At 46.8% G+C, this 21,150-nt stretch overlaps 1 protein-coding gene across 1 annotated transcript in view; it reads right to left on the bottom strand.

Annotated features, from left to right (window-relative positions):
• Positions 1–9,050: 9,050 nt before the first annotated feature.
• LOC137384913 (uncharacterized protein C3orf20-like) overlaps positions 9,051–21,150 on the bottom strand; it is a 190,954-nt gene continuing 178,854 nt past the window's right edge. The window contains exons 13-15 of the mRNA XM_068059621.1: positions 18,691–18,807; positions 9,359–9,484; positions 9,051–9,233 (exon numbers count right to left, since the gene is read on the bottom strand). Of these exons, the coding sequence (XP_067915722.1) occupies positions 9,051–9,233; positions 9,359–9,484; positions 18,691–18,807 (426 nt within the window). The remainder of the gene's footprint in view (positions 9,234–9,358; positions 9,485–18,690; positions 18,808–21,150) is intronic.

Genomic DNA, 21,150 nt, shown 5'->3' with positions numbered 1-21,150 from the left:
ATATTTTAAAAGAATAAATTAAAATACACAATGAGTGATTCCATAGTCACCTTTTCCTCTCTTTCCATTCTGGAAGTTGCCTGTAACTAACTGATGGGAATAACAATTTGGTACTGGGAGGGATTCAGATATATCTATAACATTTAAAATCATTTGTCCACAAGGGGAGATGGTGGCCTAGTGGTAATGTCACTGAACTAGTAATGCAGAGGCCCAGGCTAATGACCTTGAGACATTGGTTCAAACCCACCATAGCAGCTGGTAGAATTTAAATTCAATTAATTAATATAAATCTGGAATAGAAAGTTAGTCTCAGTTTCATGGCACCATTACTATCATCAATTGTTGTAAAAACCCATCTGGTTCACTAATATCCTTTAGGGAAGGAAATCTGCTGTCCTCACCTGGTCTGGCCTACATGTGACTCCAGGCCCACAGCAATGTGGTTGACTCTTAACTGCCCTGTGAAATAGCCTAGCAAGACACTCAGTTCAAGGGCAATTAGGGATGGGCAACAAATGCTGGTCTTGCCAGTGACACTCACATCCCATGAAAGAATAAAAAAAACTTTCTATTGTCAATTTTCTTTCCCATTATAGAGTCATAGAGTTATACAGCACAGAAACAGGCCCTTCAGCCCATCATGTCTGTGCCGGCCATCAAGCACCCATTTATCCTAATCCCATTTTCCAGCACTTGGCCCGTTGCCCTGTATGCTATGGCGTTTCAAGTGCTCATTTAAATACTACTTAAATGTTGTGAGGGTTCTTGCCTTTACCTCCCCTTCAGGCAGTGCGTTCCAGATTCCAACCACCCTCTGGGTGAAAAAAAAATTTCCTCAACTCCCCTCTAAACCTCCTGCCCCTTACCTTAAATCTATGCCCCCTGGTTATTGACCCCTCCGCTAAGGGAAAAGGTTTCTTCCGATCTACCATATCTATGCCGTTCATAATGTTGTATACCTCAATCAGGATCTCCTCAGCCTTCTCTGCTCTAAGGAAAACAACCCTATGAATCCCTATGTCTATATTTATAATGGAAACTGCCTATGTAAATGTGTCACACTGTAATTACACCCTCCTGCCAGTATGGCATTGTAAGATCTCAGTTTTACAACCGGCTCCTCAGCCTTTATTGCAGAGAAGTTCTTGTGAAAGACAGAAAGATTGCAATAATATAGTGACTCTCATGACCTCAGGAAGTCCCAAAGTGTTTCACAGCTAATGGAGTACATATGAAGTGCCATCATTGTTGCTATGCTCCATTTCCGATTTTCCCAGCTATTTAACATGCTATTTAACTCTAAATAATATAAGATTAAAGTACTATTGTTTTGTCTTCTGGTTCCCGTATGTTAGAAATAATCACACTTTAGACTTGGAAAACCTGGAGCTCTTTGTTTTTTCCATTCAGCTTCCATGCTGCCTGGTAAGGACTTGCTTAGAGCCGTGTTGTGTTACACATCACATGACTCTAGTGCAGCAGTGAATGTGGCTGCCTGGAACACACTTACCCATAACAATTAGTGCCTAGCTAATTAGTTCCTAGCTCTTTACAAATAATATAATAATATATAACTATATTTAGATAAAGAGTGTACAACTTTAAAATTGGGATTGAATTATGTCTGTGTGCCCTTCTGCCTTAGGAACAAAGGAACAGGAGTAGGTCAGTCAGCCCATCGAGCCTGCTCCGCCATTCAACACGATCATGGCTGATCATCCCCCAATGCCTTTTTCCCACACTATCCCCATATCTCTGTATGTTATTTGTATTTAGAAATCTGTCAATCTCTGCTTTAAACATACCCAATGGCTGAGCTTCCACAGCCCTCTGGGGTAGAGAATTCCAAAGATTCACAGCCTTCTGAATAAAGAAATTTCTCCTCATCTCTGTCCTAAGTGGCTTCCCCCTTATTTTGAAATTGTGTTCCCTGGTTTTAGACTCCCCAGCCAGGGGAAACATCTTACCTGCATCTACCCTGTCTATCCTTTTAAGTATTTTGTAGGTTTCAATGAGATCACTTCTCATTCTTCGAAACTCTAGAGAATACAGGCCCAGTTTCCCCAATCTCTCTTCATAGGACAGTCCCACCATCCCGGGAACAAGTCTGGTGAACCTTCATTGCACTCCCTCTATGGCAATAATATCCTTCCCAAAGTAAGGGGTCCAAAACTGCACACAGTACTCTAGATGCGGTGTAACCAAGATTCTTTACAATTGAAACAAGACTTCACTACTCCTGTACTCAAATCCTCTTGCGATAAAGGCTAACATACCATTAACCTTCCTAATTGCTTGCTGCACCTGCATGTTAGCTTTCAGTAACTTATTGACGAGGACACCCAGGTCCCTTTGTACATCTACACTTTCTAATCATTTACCATTTAAGAAATACTCTGCACATCTATTCCTCCTACCAAAGTGGATGACCTCACCATTTTTCCACATTATATTCCATCTGCCAAAATCATTAAAATACTGATTCACTCATCATTCTCATATTGCTGATGTGGGATCTCGCTGTGCATCAGTTTTCTTACATTACAGCAGTGACTACACTTCAAAAGTACGTCATTGGCTGTCAAATATGTTGGGATGTCCTGAGACCATTAAAGGTCCAGTAGAAAGACAAGTTTGTTCTTTTATTACTGCCTTTCAATCACTCCCATTTCTACTATTTGTTTTCTTAAATTGCTGCTGAACATAATTTTCTACATTCGATCACAATTGCCATTAAACAAGTAACAGTCAGCAGCCAAGTTCCTAAGCTGTCTGCTAATGGCATGGTTTCTTATATATGAGATCTGCTGTCTTAACAAGGGACTGACTGATGGACACCAGGTGGGCCCTCAGAAGAGCTGTATTTAAATACCATCCAAATCAGTCAGAGTGTATTTTGTGATGATTAAAATTATGAAAACTTTACCAGATATTTGGAAATCGATCGCGATTTCTCACGTGTAAAAACAGTGGCTGGAATATTAAATCCTCTGATACAGATTGATGCTGTGCCCATCGGCAGTGCCTAAATCAACCCTGACTCTCCATCATATGCTACAACCAGACGACACTTTACACTAGTAAAATAGGAGGAAAATCGGATCTTCATATTCACACACACAAGTACATGCTTTCACACACACACACACTTATAAATACACATTCATCCATGTTTATACACACAACTACATACACAATTACACATACCTGCAAACACATACATATATACACACACACTGTCACATTATTACACACACACTCTCATTCTTAAACACACCATGACTTACAAACATACTCAAACTTTGGCATACACAGCCAGGCCCAGTACAGCTTTGCTGAATTGCTGTACAATATTACTAACAGTTTCTATAAACTGATAGATATAAATCAAAACAATTTCAAGTTTGTCAATAAATTGCTGTTTGCTGAGTTAGTCTGTTGTGTTGTTGTTGTTGTTGTATGTTGTTGTTGTATGTTGTTGTTGTTGTATGCTCCATGTGCTTTTGTACTAGCATTGTATTTTAATGCATAACAGGGTTACATTAAGATTATCATAATGTGAAGAATGAACAGCAGCTCAGCCCAGTCTGACTCTCTGGGACTGTGCTGTGTTCTAACCTTTGTCAACTGCAGGGATTTTATTACAATCCTGCGTGTTTCTGGCGAGCTGCATAATATAAACCCACACTTCTGATTATTCTCGCACAGAACGGAAACACATGTGCAGGGCAGTCATTTGAAACTTGTTTTTCTCAGTTTGGGGCTGGGGCTGTGCTTATGTACCAGCTGAGGACTGCCAAGCCCACTGGAAGAAGGTGGACTTCACATATGGCAGGAAGCAGCTGCAACGACTATAGTAGCAGCAGGCCCTTGGGAACCAGCACTGTGATTCTGACACCCCCACAAACTAGTCCTCTAACGTGGCTCTTTCTCTTGTTAATAAATGAAGCCAATGTTTACTTGAGGCCTCATTGCAGTACAGTATGTGTGAGAGAGAGAGAAACACACACAGAGTGAGAGTGAGAGAGAGACACACACACAGAGTGAGAGTGAGAGAGAGACACACACAGAGTGAGAGTGAGAGAGACACACACAGAGTGAGAGTGAGAGAGAGACACACACAGAGTGAGAGTGAGAGACACACACACAGAGTGAGTGAGAGAGAGACACATACAGAGTGAGAGTGAGAGAGAGACACACACAGAGTGAGAGTGAGAGAGACACACACACAGTGAGAGTGAGAGAGAGACACACACAGAGTGAGAATGAGAGAGAGACACACACACAGAGTGAGAGTGAGAGAGAGACACACACAGAGTGAGAGTGAGAGAGAAACACACACACAGAGTGAGAGTGAGAGAGACACACACACACAGAGTGAGAGTGAGAGAGAGACACACACACAGAGTGAGAGTGAGAGTGAGAGAGAGACACACACAGAGTGAGAGTGAGAGAGAAACACACACACACAGTGAGAGTGAGAGAGAGACACACACACAGAGTGAGAGTGAGAGAGAAACACACACACAGAGTGAGAGTGAGAGAGAGACACACACAGAGTGAGAGTGAGAGAGACACACACACACAGAGTGAGAGTGAGAGAGAGACACACACAGAGTGAGAGTGAGACACACACACAGAGTGAGAGTGAGAGAGAGACACACACACAGAGTGAGAGTGAGAGACAGTGTGAGTGAGTGAGAGTGTGAGAATGAGAGAGTGTGAGAGAAAGACACACGCAGAGTATGTGAGAGAGAGATAGAGTGTGTGTGTGAGAGACACAGTGTGTGAGAGTCAGAGTGTGTGTGTGAGTGAGCGAGAGACAGATTGAGAGAGTGAGAGAGTGGGAAAGAGTGGAAGAGTTAGAGCAAGGGAGAGAGACGGAGAGAGAGAGGGAGTGAGAGAGAGAGTGAGGGAGAGAGGCACACAAGGTGTGAAAGAGAGAGAGAGAGAGAGAAAGAGAGAGTGTGAGAGAGAGTGTGCAAGAGAGAGATAGTGTGTGAGAGAGAGAGACAGAGTGAGAGAGTGAAAGAGATAGAGAGTAGGCGAGAGAGTGGAAGAGGAGAGTGGAAGCGTGAGAGCAAGGGATAGAGGGGAGAGAGAAACACACAGCATGTGAGAGAGAGAGTGTGCAAGAGTGAGATACTATATGCGTGAGACAGAGTGAAAGTGAGAGAGAGTGTGTGAGACAGTGATACACAGGGAGATACAGTGTGAGAGAAAGTGAGAGTGTGAGAGTGAGTGAGAGTAAGTGCATGAATGAGAGTGAGTGAGAGAGTGAGTGAGCAAGAGATTAGATTAGAGATACAGCACTGAAAGGCCCTTCGGCCCACCGAGTCTGTGCCGAACATCAACCACCCATTTATACTAATCCTGCACTAATCCCATATTCCTACCAAACATCCCCACCTGTCCCTATATTTCCCTACCACCTACCTATACTAGTGACAATTTATAATAGCCAATTTACCTATCAACCTGCAAGTCTTTTGGCTTGTGGGAGGAAACCGGAGCACCCGGAGAAAACCCACGCAGACACAGGGAGAACTTGCAAACTCCACACAGGCAGTACCCGGAATCGAACCCGGGTCCCTGGAGCTGTGAGGCTGCGGTGCTAACCACTGCGCCACTGTGCCGCCCCTAGAGTGAGTGAGAGAGTGAGTGAGCAAGAGAGAAAGAGAGTGAGCAAGATGAGAAAGAGAGTGAGACAGACAGACAGAGTGGGAGAGAGAGTGAGAGTGTGTGTGAGGGAGAGAGACAGAGTGTGAGAGAGAGACACACACAGAGGCCGGGCTTTTATGGGCTCCCCTGAGATGGATGAAGGGACATGGAGAATCATGACAGATGGCCGGCGGGGGAGGCCCATCACCATCCTGTCGCCCAGCAATCTTTCTAGGGGTGGATAGGCTGATGAAGGCGTTCCTGCCCAGAAGCAAATTGAGGCCCCAAGTTGGCCCTTAATAGGCCACTTAGCAGCTGCAGGTGGGGGTGGGTGGGGTGGGGTGGGGAGCCTCCACCTCGTGGGAATGACAATTTGTAACATAAGACACCCTCCCTGTGGGTTTGCGGGGGGTGGGTGTGGGACCCTCCTTCTTGGGCAAATTGTGGCTCACGGAGGCCCCCTATCAGAAACAACTTTACCATCCTGGACCCCACCCCCTGGACTGCATGACCACACCCCCGTCCCCACGCCTCGCTGGGGCCTGCTGGACTGGCCCCGGCGTCCCCATCTCACCTACCTCTGGATTGGGGTTCCAGCCCTGGGCCTGGGTCCGAGGCCTCTGCAGCACCAGCAGTGGCCACAACTCCCGGTAGCACTGCCGATATTGCTGTCGGCCCTCTGATTGCCCAACAGCTCTCAGAAAGCAGTCCTTAATCCTGGGGAGGGCCCGCTGCTGCCCAGTTCAGTGCCTGATTGGGCACTCGTGCTGCGTCGGGCCTACCCAAAAAGAGGCAATGTGGGGCTCTCGCTGGCTCCTCCATTAAATACCTGCCGGTGTGTGTGTGAGACAACAGAATTTTATCCGGCCAGCAGGAGCAGGAGTGGAGGCATGGCTGAAGAAAAATCGATGGATTGCAATTTGAATTGGTGAACAGCTAGTTAGAATGCATTTGCATTGAACTGAAGCCAGTTTCACTGCGGGGGGGGGGGGGGGGGTGGTGTTTCAAATTCAGTCAATGGCACATGGAGATCATGTGCCTTCAGATCCCCAGCCGTTTAAAGGTGGCAGCACCAAGGTGACACCGCAATGACACCGAGAAGGCAGCCATGGTGAACAGTGGATAAGGGACGAGGAGGTCGTTGTCAGCCTGCGTTGTTGGGCTGTCTGCAAGGGTGGGCACTGAGGAGCATTAGTGCATCTTGAGAGGGGAGTAACAACAGGAAGGTCCGAAGGCAAGATGGTCTCTCCAAGAATAGCATACAGGAGGGGCAGAGATCAGCTGGCATGTGTCTCATATACCCAGTCTTTGTGGATCCCCGTGCTGTGCAGCAGTGCTCAGAGTGAGGGAGGGCCAGGATCCGGCTGGGCCTGGCCGTGAAACTCCAATAGGAGAGCGGCAGCAGCTGGCCACACCAAGAAGTGCCCATCAGTGTCATAAAATGTACAGGATTTGCCTCAGCTACCTCCAAATACCCGAGCGGCATTGTCAGCAAAGACTGCGGCTTTCCAGGGAGGCCATCACCAACTAATGCGCCATGCTGCAGGATCAGCTGCGACCCATGGGCTTCGGTGGACACCCAATGCCCGTTGGTCCTGAAGATTACCGTGGCACTCAACTTCTACATGTCTGACTCTTTCCAGGGTTCCGCTGGGGGCATGTGTGTGGTCTCCCAGGCAGCACCCCCCACTGCATCAAGGGGGCGACCAGTGCCTTGTTCAAGAGGGCCAGCGACTACATGTGGTACTGGACCGACCCTGACAGTCAGGCAGAGAGGGCCATCAGCTTCGGAGCCATTGCTGGATTTCCCCCAGGTGCAAGGTGTCATCAACTGTACGCATGTGGCCATCAAGGCTCCCATGGAGCATCCAGTGGCCTTCATCCACAGGAAGGCCTTCCATTTCATCACCGTAAAACTGGTCTGTGACCACCAGAAATACATCCTGCAGGTGTATGCCCACTTCCTGGGAAGCAGGCACGATGCCTCCATACTTCGACAGTCCCAGGTGCCACAGCTTTTCAGGCCTCCGCTTGCCCTCGGGGATGGATTCTCGGGGACAAAGGCTACCCATTGAAGACGTGGCTACTGACACCTTTGAGAAATTCTTACACTACAGCAGAGGAGAGGTACAGCACCTGCCACGGGTCCACCTGAGTGACCATCGGGTATGCCTTTGGGCTGCTGAAGATGAGATTCCGTTGCCTGGATCGATCTGGTGGAGCCCTGCATTATGCCCCAGTGAGGGTCTTGTGTATTGTGGTGGTCTGTTGTGCTCTGCACAATCTAGCACAGTAGAAGGGGGAGGTCTTGCATCAAGGGGACATGATCAATCACCAGTCATCATCCAATGAGGAGGGTGTGGAGGAGGCTATTGAGCAGGCCTCTCAAAGTGGACTCAATAAAGACTCACCTCACTGTATTCCACCTGTCACCTCCTTCCTGTCGCACTCCAGTGCCTAGTGCCCAGATTCACCATGCGCCCTAACACATCAGAGATGCTGACCAAACATGGCCTCTGCCTACACTGGCAGCCCATTGAGGGAGTAAGGGTAAAGGTTATATCTCACACTTCAGCACTGAAAGCATGAGCATTTACAGTCATGATTTTGACCTCCATTTATTCACACAATTGGAGCAACTAGTGACAAGGACACAATTAAAACACCCGTGGAACCCTAGTGCGTCTAGGTGTTCTTCTTTTACGCTTTGTGTGCTTCTACGCATTGTTACCCCCGCGCTGGCAGCTGAGGTGGAGGGAGGATGCTGATCGGGCTGCCCCTTGGCCTGGGATGACTTTGGCAGATGTCCTCCGGCTGCCTGAGGCCTCAGCTGGCTCAGGGGTTCCTGCACAGGTCCAGGAGCCTCCTCAAACATTGTGGCTACTGGACCTGGGCTCACTGTCAACACTCGAAACACCCAGAGGGGAACCCCCAGATGTGGAGGGCAGACTCTCCTCCTCCCTTCCAAGACTCACTTGAACATCCCTACTAACCTGAGACAGACAAGGATCTTGCTGAGACTCCAGATGCCTCATCCGTCTCTCGCCTTGCCACTGCTGCATTGAGCTAATGGCCAAGGTAATGGTGTGCAGGTCTGTGCGCATCTGTGGGGTCTGGCTCTCCACAAGGGTCGTCAACGTCTCTGCAGGAAACCATGCATTCACACGCCTGGGACATGCTAGCACTCATGGCATCATCCCGCTCATGGCTGCACATTGCCTCTGGCATCTCCACCAGATGTTTCTTTACTTCTCTGCAACTCCAGCATGTTCTGTGTTGCCAACTCCACAGGCTCAGCATGGGTCTGGCGTCCCACAGTCCTCTGACTGTCAGAGGTCTCGGCTGTCTCAGCCTCAGCCAGCTGCTCGGGCGTGTGTGTGGTGCTCTCACCAGAATGTGACCGTGATTCTAAGCCCTAGCTCAAACCCACCGAGGTGAAAGTATCTGCGCTGGTGGAGGGTGCAGGGGAATGACATGACGGTGCGTCCTTTGACTGTTCCTCCTCCATAATAGAGGTCAACTGCAGGCTCCTGTCCCAGCAGCTGCACTTGCCTCCAAAATGCCACAACCTGCATGAGAACACAAATATTTGTGGGTTAGGTTGTTCAGATCTCCATGCCAGCCATGTGTGATGTGGATCTCCAGAAGTGTGGTGGAGGACATTTGAACACAATGTCTCCTCACTCCCTTGTACGGACACACCAGTTTCGCCATCCGCATTGCTCAGCTGCCTTGGTCCCCTCGCTAACTCCAGAGCACGCACATCAGGGATCCCACTGCCAGTCCTCGATGTCTCCCTGGTGTTATGGGCCCGTTTCCCCTGCAGGCAGAAAGAGGAACACATTTAGACGTCACATGGATAACAACAGGACACTTAAAGTAGTGGCAGCCCCTCGTCCCCGATGGGGTTTTCCAAATGGCTCCTCCTCACATCGGCTCTCAGAGAACGTAGTAGGGGTGAGCTCTGAAAGAAGGCTGCCAATCGCTGAGATGCAGCTATGCATCTGCCAGGATGTGCTGATGCCTCACCCCCTTGCCATTGCCTTTGTGGTCACTCCCTCCTCATGTAGCATGGCCTCCCGCGTAGCCACATGCAAGCCCCAAAGAGGAGGGCGTGTGTATGAGTGAGGCAGGTATGGGGACTGACAATGTAGCACTGAAGGAGCCTTAGCCCTTGCACTTGTTCAACAGGTATGAGGTTCTTGCAGCCTGTGTGGATGAGAGTAGGGACTGCAGGGAGGATGAGCAAACTGACCACAGCACCATGGTGCAGGGAACTATTCAAGTTGGGGGAGTAAAAAGAAATGTAGTAATAGTAAGGGACGGTATAGTTAGGGGGATAGATACGGTTCTCTGCAGCAGAAGGTGAGAGTCCCAAAGGCTGTGCTACCTGCCTAGGGCCTAGGTTAAGGACATCTCTTCAAGGCTGGAGAGGAACTTGGAATGGGAGGGCAAGGACCCAGTTGCCGTGGACCACGTAAGTACCAATGACATAGGTAGGACTAAGAGAGAGGTAACAATCTCTGGATTGGTGTGGGAGAAATTTGTTTTGATTCATGGGGCACTGGCACCTGTACTACTGAAAGTGGGAGCTGTAACGTTGGGAAGGGCTTTACCTGTACCATGCTGGGACCAGTGTTCTGTTGAATTGAGTAACTAGGACTGCAGAGAGAGCTTTAAGCTAATAGCAGGGGTGAGGATTCAGGTGAGAGGAAATTTAGAAAGTTTAAGAGAAAGGACAAGGCAATAGTGCAGGGTAGTGATATGGGTAATGATAAACGGAGTTTAACAGGAAGGGACGGATTGTACAAACATAAGAGTGCACCAGCAAATAGAGTCAGAGTAGGGGAAAATGGTAAAAAGACAGAATTAAAGCTCTATCTGAATGCACACAGCTTTTGTAACAAGATAGGTGAATTGATAGCACAATTAGAAATAAATTGGTATGATCTGATAGCCATTACAGAGACTTGGTAGCTGGAACTGAATATTCAAGGATATTTAACATTTCGGAAGGATAGGATAAAAGGAAAAGGAGATGGGGTAGCTCTGTTAATAAAATATGATATCAGTAGTGAGAAATGATCTTGGCTTAGAAAATCAAGATGTAGAATCAGTTTGGGTAGAGATAAGAAATAGCAAGGGAAAGAAGTCACTGGTGGGAGTAGTTTATAGGTCACCTAACAGTAGCTACACTGTAGGATAGAGTATAAATCCAGAAATAATAGGGGTTGTAGAAAAGGTACTGCAATAATCATGGGCGATTTTAATCTTCCTATAGATAGGACAAAACAAATTGGCAAAGGTAACCTTGCGGACAAATCCATAGAGTGTATTCGGGACAGTTTCTTAGAAGAATATGTTATGGAACCAACTAGGGAACAGGCAATTTTAAACTGAGTAATGTGTAATGAGACAGGATCAATTACTGATCTCATAGTAAGGGATCCTCTCGGGAAGAGTGATCACAACATGATAGAATTTCACATTCAGTTTGGAGGTGAGAAACCTGGGTCTGAAACTAGTATCTTAAACTTAAATAAAGGCAATTACAAAGATATGAAGACGGAATTGGCTAAAGTGGACTGGGAAAATAGGTTAAAAGGTAAGACAATAGATAAGCAGTGGCAAACATTTAGGGAGATATTTCATAGCTCTCAATAAAGATATATTCCATTGATAAAGACTCTACGAGAAGGACAAACCATCCGTGGCTAACTAAGGAAGTTCATTATGGTATCAAATTAAAAGAAAATTCGTACAATTCTGTGAAGATTAGTGATAGGCCTGAAGATTGGGAAAATTTTAGAAACCAGCAAAGGATGACTAAAAATATAATAAAGAGGGAGAAATTAGAATATGAAAGTAAACTATCAAGAAATATAAATAGATAGTAAGAGCCTCCACAAATATATAAAAAGGAGAGTAGCTAAAGTAAACGTTGGTCCCTTAAAGGATGTGCCTGGGGGTTAAAACGGAAAACAAGGAAATGGCAGAGACTTTGAGAAAGTACTTTGTATCTGTCTTCACAGTAGAAGAAACAAAAGGCATTCCAATAGTAGAAAACCATGCAGCAAAAGAGAGGGAGGAACATGAAACAATCACTATCACTAGCGAAAAGATACTAGGAAAACTAATGGGACTAATCTTCCAAAATTCACTAGATTCTGGTCCCAGCAGATCGGAAAACTGCAAATATAACACCTCTGATCAAGAAAGATTGGGGGGCGGGCGGGAGGACACGTAGACAGAAAACAGGAACTACAGTTAGCCTAACGTCTTGTCAATGGGAAATTGCTGGAATCCATCATGAAGGAGGTAGCAGCAGGACATTTAGAAAATCCTAATACAATCAGGCAGAGTCAACATGGTTTTACGAAGATTTTGACAAATTCATTCGAGTTGTTTGAAGGATGTGACAAGCAGGCTGGACAAAGGGGAACCAGTAGATGCAGTGTAATTTGGATTTCCAAAACACATTCGATAAGGTGCCACATAAAAGGTTACTACACACTAGACAATAGCTCATGGTGTTGGGAGTAACATATTAGCAGAGGTAGAGAATTGGCTAACGAACAGGAAACAGACAGTCAGGATAAATGGGCAGTTTCAGGTTGGCAAACTGTAACTAATGGAGTGCCACAGGGATCAGTGCTGGGCCTCAACTATTTACAATCTATATTAATGACTTGGAAGGAGGGACAGAGTGTACTGGAGCCAAATTTGCTGATGATACAAAGATAGGTAGGAAAGCAAGTTATGAGCAGGACACAGAGAGTCTGAAAAGGGTTACAGTAAGGTTAAGTGAGTGGTTACAATTTGGCAGATGGAGTATAATGTGGGAAAATGTGAGGTTGGTCACTTTGGTAGGAAGAATAGAAAAACAAAATATTTAAATGGAGAGAGACGATAGAATGCTGCGGTACAGAGGGATCAGGGTGTTCTTGGACATGAATCAGAAAACGTTAGCATGCAGGGACAGCAAGTAATTAGGAAGCCAAATGGAATGTTAGTCTTTATTGCAAGGGGGATGGAGTATTAAAGTAACTAAGTCTTGCTACAACTATACAGGGCAGCTGGTGAGTCTGCACCTAGAGTACTGCATACAGTTTTGGTCTCCTTATTTAAGGAGGGATATACTTGCATTGGAGGCAGTTCAGAGAAGGTTCACTAGGCTGATTCCTGGGATGAAGGGGTTGGCTTATGAGAAAAGGTTGAGCAGTTTGGGCCTATACTCATTGAGGTTTAGAAGAATGAGAGGTGATCTTATTGAGACAAGTAAGATTCTTAGAGGGCTTGACAGAGTAGATGCTGAGAGGATGTTTCTCCTAGTGGGGGAATCTAGAACTAGAGGGCACAGTTTTAGAATTAGGGGTCTCCCTTTTAAGACAGAGATGAGGAGGAATTTCTTCTCTCAGAGGGTCATTAATCTTTGGAATTCTCTACCCCAGAGAGCAGTGGAGGCTGGGTCATTAAATATATTCAGGGCTGAGTTAGACAGATTTTTGATCTACAAAGGACTCAAGGGTTATGCAGAGCAGGCAGGAAACTGGAATTGAGGCCATGATCAGATCAGCAATGGCTCCTCTTTTTATGTTATATAGGAGATGGGTATGGAGGACTCACCTTGGTGGACCGAAGGGTGTCATTGACCCCCCCAGCGACATTGGACCCAGTTCCGGGGTGACCCCACGACTGCCGACCTCCACTGCAATCTCCATCCAGGCTTACTTGGTCGGGTAGGAGGGGTCTCTTCTCACCTCCCTTGAGAAGAGGACCACATCTCTTTAACTTGAAACCTGGAGGAGAATCTCCAGGGAGGCATTGTTAAACCGTGGGGCCACCCTGAGAATTGCCTCGGACATGGTCCCAGTTGGCTCCTGCTCCATCCATTGGTTTTGCAGTCCTCGTGCAGGGGCGCAAGCTGTCCAGCAGTAACAGCAGCAGTGGGGGAGGGGGGAGGGGTCCAGCAGTAACAGCAGCAGTGGGGGAGGGGGAGGGGTCCAGCAGTAACAACAGCAGTGGGGGAGGGGTCCAGCAGTAACAGCAGTGGTGGGGGAGGGGTCCAGCAGTAACAGCAGCGGTGGGGGAGGGGGGAGGGTTCCAGCAGTAACAGCAGCAGTGGGGGAGGGGGAGGGGTCAGGAGGGGTCCATCAGTAACAGCAGTGGTGGGGGAGGGGGGAGGGGTCCAGCAGTAACAGCAGTGGTGGGGGAGGGGTCCAGCAGTAACAGCAGCGGTGGGGGAGGGGGGAGGGTTCCAGCAGTAACAGCAGCAGTGGGGGAGGGATGGGGGAGGGGTCCAGCAGTAACAGCAGCAGTGGGGGAGGGGTCCAGCAGTAACAGCAGCAGTGGGGGAGGGATGGGGGAGGGTTCCAGCAGTAACAGCAGCAGTGGGGGAGGGGTCCAGCAGTAACAGCAGCGGTAGGGGATGGGGGAGGTGTCCAGCAGTAACAGCAGCAGTGGGAGAGGGAGGGGGGAGGGGTCCAGCAGTAACAGCAGCAGTGGGGGAGGGAGGGGTCCAGTAGCACTCCAGAGTCGCTCCATTGTTGAAAGGCAGCCGGCACCTGTGTTTCCATCATCTGACGCTGCCATCAACATCTCATTGCCCACCTGCGCACCCCCCACCCCATCCTGCAATAAGAATTGCCCGTGCCTCAGTTATGATAATTGGACAGCTGCTGTGGGATCGTGGACGGCGGGTCGCACATGACATCTGGTGATGGCACCCACTTCTGGACTGTTGCTGGGGACCCACAATGGGCTGATAAAATTCAGCCTAGACTGTGTGAGAGAGACACCCCAAACTCTCAGATTTCTACCTGGACATTTTTCAAAGCAAATGGGATAAAGTCTAATGGTAACATTAAAGAGAATAATGGGAGGAACGTGGGTTGGAGAGGAATTTGTACTAAACTGGCATTGAGTTTTTTTTCCAATTCTGAAGGGTCAGCAGCCTGAAATGTTGGGGGTATTTTAAATTGCCAGGGTGATTGGTTGTCGGTGTGTGCAGGCATAAAAAAATCAAAAAATGCCAGCGTGTCGGGAAGCCAACAGGTACCCGTCAATTTCCACATTTTTTTCTGATACTTTCATGGGATGTGGGCATCGCTGGCTAGGCCAGCATTTATTGCCCATCCCTAATTACCCTTGAGAAGGGCAATTTGCTGCCCTTGTCCTTTTAGTTGGTAGAGGTCGCGGGCTTGGAAGGTACTGTCTAAGGAGACTTGGTGCATTGCTGCAGTGCATCTTGTAGATGGTACACACTGCTGCCACTGTGCTTCGGTGGTGGAGGGAGTGAATATTTGTAAATGGGGTGCCAATCAAGTGGGCTGCTTTTTCCTGGATGGTGTTGAGCTTCTTGAGTGTTGTTGGATCTGCATCCATCCAGGCAAGTGGAGAGTATTCCATCACACTCCTGACTTGTGCCTTGCAGATGGTGGACAGGCTTCGGGGAATCAGGCGGTGAGTTACTCGCTGCAGAATTCCCAGTCTCTGGCCTGTTCTTGCAGCCACAGTACTTATATGGCTATTCCAGTTTAGTTTCTGGTCAATGGTGACTCCAGGATGTTGATAGTGGGGGATTCAGCGATGGTAATGCCATTGAATATTAAAGGAAGATGGCTGGATTCTCTTGTTGAAGATGGTCATTGCCTGGAACTTGTGTGGTGCAAATGTAACTTGCCACTTACCAGCCCCAGCCTGAACGTTGTCCCGGTCTTGCTGCATATGGACACAGACTGTTCCAGTATCTGAGGTACTACTTTCAATAGGTTGGAGGAATGTTGGTCTTGGATGTTCAGCACCTCTCTGAAGTGCAGCAAAGTGCTCTCCAGCATATTGAAAGTAGCAGACTGAGTGGACAGGCCATTGGTCAGGGCCAACATGCAGTCACTTGCCCGCTGCGTCTGATTCTCCACGCAGGTGGCCACTCTTTCTGTGGAGTCAAACATCAGCGCGAAGACCTAAGATATCATGTTACTCATAGTGGAGATGGAGTCTGCCAATCTCTCTCCAATCATGTGCAGTGCCTTTGGAAATGCTGACAGTCATTCCTGGTAGCTGCAGCCTCTAACTAGTACAGTGCCGCCTAGAATTTAACACAAACGAGCAGTGTTGCTTCGGGAAGCTGAGTAGTGTGGGAAGTGGGAGGACTCACGCTGAATGTAGGAGGTGTTATTTTTATGATGTTCTTAGCCCATATGTAGGGCAGTGGAGTTTTGAGAGAGGTGCCAAAGTTCCATTCCCAGAACAAACCTCACTTCCTGACTTTGAGCACAAAAATTCCCTATTAAAACAAAAATGTAAAACATACAAAAGAGAATTTTTTTTTTTACAGCTTTGAGTTTTCTGCTGATCTCTGAGTGGCTCGGAGTGGCATGATCTCAGGGAGGTCAGAACCCGTCAAAGAGCTCAGATATACTTTATCTTGGAATCCTTTCAAATGACCAGGGTCCAGGGTGTGGGATGTAATGGGAACAATAGCCAGTCTGAGTCTGACACTGAACTGGTGATATGGGAGGAGTTTCTCCTTTTCATAATAAAAGTTGTAGCTGGATTCCTATCAGAACTCTGTGGGAAAACTAAAGCCTGTGCTTTGTAAAGCTGGTTTTTTTCCCATGTCAGTACCACTTCCTTATGGCTGTCGAGAATGTCTTAACATATCTGAAATTGAAAGCTAGTAATACTGTCTCATGGATATATCTAGTTGTATCGATAGAGAGTTAGAATTAAATAAATCATAGACAGATAGATAGAGACAGACAGACTGATAGATATAGATATACAAGATAGAATTTAGAAAACAAGCAGGGGATTTTTCTCCCTGTCCTGGTCAACATTCATCCCTTAAAGAATACCAACAAAACATCTCAGTGATGTTCGTGGGACCTTGCTGTGCGAAGACTGACTGCCCGTTTTCTTCCATTACAAAAGTACTTTATGGCTCTTAAGCACGTTGGGATGCCCTGAGGTTGTGAAAGGTGCTATATAAATGCAACTCCTGTCTTTTAAAACTTTACAATTCCGTCAGGAGGGATGGGAATCTGCTGCCGCTGAATTAGGAGCCAATACTTTTTTACCTTCAATATACTTAACAAGGAGGTTTATAGGCAAATCTAATTGGCCATGAAAAATATGATTTCCAAAAATAACTTCCAGTACCACATACAGATTACAATAAGGAATAAAGCTAGAAGATGGGATAAGAGAGCCACATATCCAAATTTGCTGATGACACAAAGATAAGTGTCATTGTAAGCAGTGTAGATGGAAGCATAAAATTACAAAGAGATATTGATAGTTTAAGTGAATGGGCAAAACTGTGGCAAATGGATTTCAATGTAGGCAAATGTTAGGTTATTCACTTGGGACCTAAAAAGGATAGAACTAGGTACTTTTTAAATTGTGAAAAGCTAGAAATAGTGGAGGCCCAGAGAGACATGGGGGTCATAGATTATTAAAATGTCATGAATAAGTACAGAAAATAATTAAAAAGGGCGGCACAGTGGCGCAGTGGTTAGCACCGCAGCCTCACAGCTCCAGCGACCCGGGTTCAATTCTGGGTACTGCCTGTGTGGAGTTTGCAAGTTCTCCCTGTGTCTGCGTGGGTTTCCTCCAGGTGCTCTGGTTTCCTCCCACCACCAAAAGACTTGCAGGTTGATAGATAAATTGGCCATTATAAATTGCCCCTTGTATAGGTAGGTGGTAGGGAAATATAGGGACAGGTGGGGATGTGGTCGGAATATGGGATTAGTGTAGGATTAGTATAAATGGGTGGTTGATGATCGGCACAGACTCGGTGGGCCGAAAGGCCTGTTTCAGTGCTGTATCTCTAAATAAATAAAAAATAAATAATGGAATGCTGGCCTTTATATCTGGAGGACTAGAATACAAGGGGGTGGAAGTCATGCTTCAGCTACACAAAGCCCTGGTTTGACCACACCTGGACTTACTGTGAGCAGTTCTGGGCATCACACCTTAGCTAGAATGCATCGGCCTTGGAGAGCATGCAGATTGGATTTACTAGAATGATATCTGTACTCCAAGGGTTAAATTATGAGGAGAGATGACACAAACTAGGGCTGTATTCCCTGGAATTTGGTAGGTTAAGGGGTATTTTGATCCAACTTTTCAGGATATCAAGGGGAACAGATAGGGTAGATAGAGATAAACTATTTCTGCTGGTTGGGGACTCTGGGACTACGAAGCATAGTCTAAAAATTAGAACTAGACCTTTCAGTAGTGACGTTAGGAAACAATTCTACACACAAAGGGTGGTAGAAGTTTGGTAATTGACGCCAATTGTTAATTTCAAATCTGAGATGAATACATTTTTGTTAATCAAAGGTATTGAGATATGGGGCAAAGGGTATATGGAGTTAGGTCGCAGATCAGCTTGGATCTCATTTAATGGCGGAACAAACTCGAGGGATTAAATGGCCTATTCCTGTTCCTATGTATCCTGCACATACATCACTGCCCTACCACGAGAGCCAGGTCTATCTGCTGAATGAGTATAACACAGACAAGATGCTGATATTGATTAGAGACAAAGCTCGGGTTGCCAATCCTCCAGGAGTGTCCTGCAGACTCCAGGAATTGAAGATTAATCTCCGGCTATGAGCAAATCTCAGGAGAAAAATCACAGGGGCAATTTAAAAAAATGTATTTGTTTTCATTTTCTTTGTTTTAGTTATTAAAATATTGGAGATGGGAAACAAAGAATTATCCAATTGGGTGATGTAGAGTCTATTCACTTTCCAACTGGTGCAGGAAGGCAGTGCGCCACCACAGTGCATGTGTCAGGCAACCAATGGTGGGAGCGTGGGGCGGGGCAATTGGAGGTCATGTGATGAAACTTCATAGCATGTGTCCAAAGTTGGTGACCCGAGACTAGATAATTTCTCCTCCAATCAATGTGCAGATTCAAGGTGCTGAGAAACATTCTCTGAGCAGAATATGCATTTAAAAAAAAAAATCATGATAACTCATTCTTTCAGTTCCCATCCACCCAACATCCTCTCTTACCAGAAACATGCCGGGAGTTACGTTGTGTCGTTCCACCAGTAATGCAGGACTCTGACCTGTGTATTCATTGGCTGTGCTGATGTCGTAGTTGACCATCCGGAATGAGTCACTTTGACACTGATTGTAAACAGGAAATAACATAATTGTTGCTGTGTGTCGGCATATATAGATCACCACACAACAATTCATGAGTTACATAGCCGTACATTCTGGGATAATAATGTTACTAGCAGCAATTTGTATTTATATACCTCCTTTACCCTAGGGCTTTACTTACAGGACATTAACACAAAAATAAGAAAGGCAAGGTTATAAAGGGTGATCCAATTATTGGTTGAAGAAATTAGTTTTGAGAAGGTTCCAGAAGATGGGGAGAGAGAAGTGGAAGGGTCTTCCCGAGATCAGGGCTGAGGTGAATAAACAGCCTGTCCATGCCACCAATGGTAAGGAGCGGAGGCAGATGAGCTGTGTATTTTAGCCTCGTATGTGGTCATGGTACTGTACTAGTAACTCAGAGGTTGTGCCAAGTTGGGAATGCTGGTGATTGGTCCTTCAGTGAAGGGAATCTACCACAGCTATCTGGTCTGGCCAACGACTGAAGGCACTGGATACTGCAAAAGCTATGGGCCCTGACAATATTCCGGCAATAGTACTGAAGACCTGTGCTCCCGAACTTGCCGCACCCCTAGCCAAGCTGTTCCAGTACAGCTACAACACTGGCATCTACCCTGCAATGTGGAAATTTGCCCAGGTATGTCCTGTACACAAAAAGCAGGACAAGTCCAACCCGGCCAATTACCGCCCCATCAGCCTACTCTCAATCATCGGTAAAGTGATGGAAGTTGTCATCAACAGTGTCATCAAGCAGCACTTGCTTAGCAATAACCTGCTCAGTGATGCTCAGTTTGAGTTCCGCCACGGCCACTCAGCTCCTGACCTCATTACAGCCTTGGTTCAAACATGGACAAAAGAACTGAACTCAAGAGGTGAGGTGAGAGTGACTGCCCTTGACATCAAGGCAGCATTCGACTGAGTATGGCATCAAGGAGCCCTAGCAAAACTGAGGTCAATGGGAATCGGGGGAAAACGCTCCACTGGTTGGAGTCATACCTAGCGCAAAGGAAGATGGTTGTGGTTGTTGGAGGACAATCATCTGAGCTCCAGGACATCACTGCAGGAGTTCCTCAGGGTAGTGTGCTAGGCCCAACCATCTTCAGCTGCTTCATCAATGACCTTCCTTCAATCATAAGGTCAGAAGTGGAGATGTTCGCTGATGATTGCACAATGTTCAGCACCATTCATGACTCCTCAGATACTGAAGCAGTCCGTGTAGAAATGCAGCAAGACCTGGACAATATCCAGGCTTGGGCTGATAAGTGGCAAGTAACATTCGCGCCACACAAGTGCCAGGCAATGACCATCTCCAACAAGAGAGAATCTAACCATCTCCTCTTGACATTCAACGGCATTACCATCGCTGAATCCCCCACTATCAACATCCTAGGGGCTACCATTGACCAGAAACTGAACTGGAGTAGCCATATAAATACCGTGGCTACAAGAGCAAGTCAGAGGCTAGGAATCCTGAGGCGAGTAACTCACTTCCTGACTCCCCAAAGCCTGTCCACCATTTACAAGGCACAAGTCAGGAGTGTGATGGAATACTCTCCACTTGCCTGGATGGGTGCAGCTCCAACAACACTCAAGAAGCTCGACACCATCCAGGACAAAGCAGCCCGCTCGATTGGCACCCCACCTACAAACATTCACTCCCTCCACCACCGACGCACAGTGGCAGCAGTGTGTACCATCTACAAGATGCATTGCAGCAATGCACCAAACCTCCTTAGACAGCACCTTCCAAACCTGCAACCTCTACCACCTAGAAGGACAAGGACAGCAGATGCATGGGAACACCACCACCTCCAAGGTTCCCCTCCAAGGAGGGCAAGTTCCCCTCCAAGGCACACACCATCCTGACTTGGAACTATATCGCCTTTCCTTCACTGTCGCTGGGTCAAAATCCTGGAACTCCCTTCCTAACAGCACTGTGGGTGTACCTACCCCAAATGGACTGCAACAGTTCAAGAAGGCAGCTCACCACCACCTTCTCAAGGGCAATTAGGGATGGGCAATAAATGCTGGCCTGGCCAGTGACGCCCACATCCCATAAATGAATAAAAAAAAAAATTTCAGGCCCACTCTATGTGGCTGATTCATTGATTAGGAATGGGCAAGAAATGTTGCCAACATTGTCCACATCCTGAAATCAAATATAAACAAAAAAGAATGGGATATTTGAGAGGGTTGTAGAGATGAACAAGAGCTGTAGAAAGAATGACAGATTAAGATGAAGATCTAGAATATAATGCTTATGGGAATGGGGAACCAATCAGTGAGGTGGGGGTGAAGTGCGAGTGAGAATTTAATGTGGGAGAGGAAACGGGTAGCAAGGCTTTG

The sequence above is a fragment of the Heterodontus francisci genome, chromosome 27 (genome assembly GCF_036365525.1).
Source record: "Heterodontus francisci isolate sHetFra1 chromosome 27, sHetFra1.hap1, whole genome shotgun sequence".
In the NCBI taxonomy this organism is placed as follows: domain Eukaryota; kingdom Metazoa; phylum Chordata; class Chondrichthyes; order Heterodontiformes; family Heterodontidae; genus Heterodontus; species Heterodontus francisci.
Note: the sequence above shows the minus strand (reverse complement) of the source record. Positions and strands in the feature narration are given on the sequence as shown.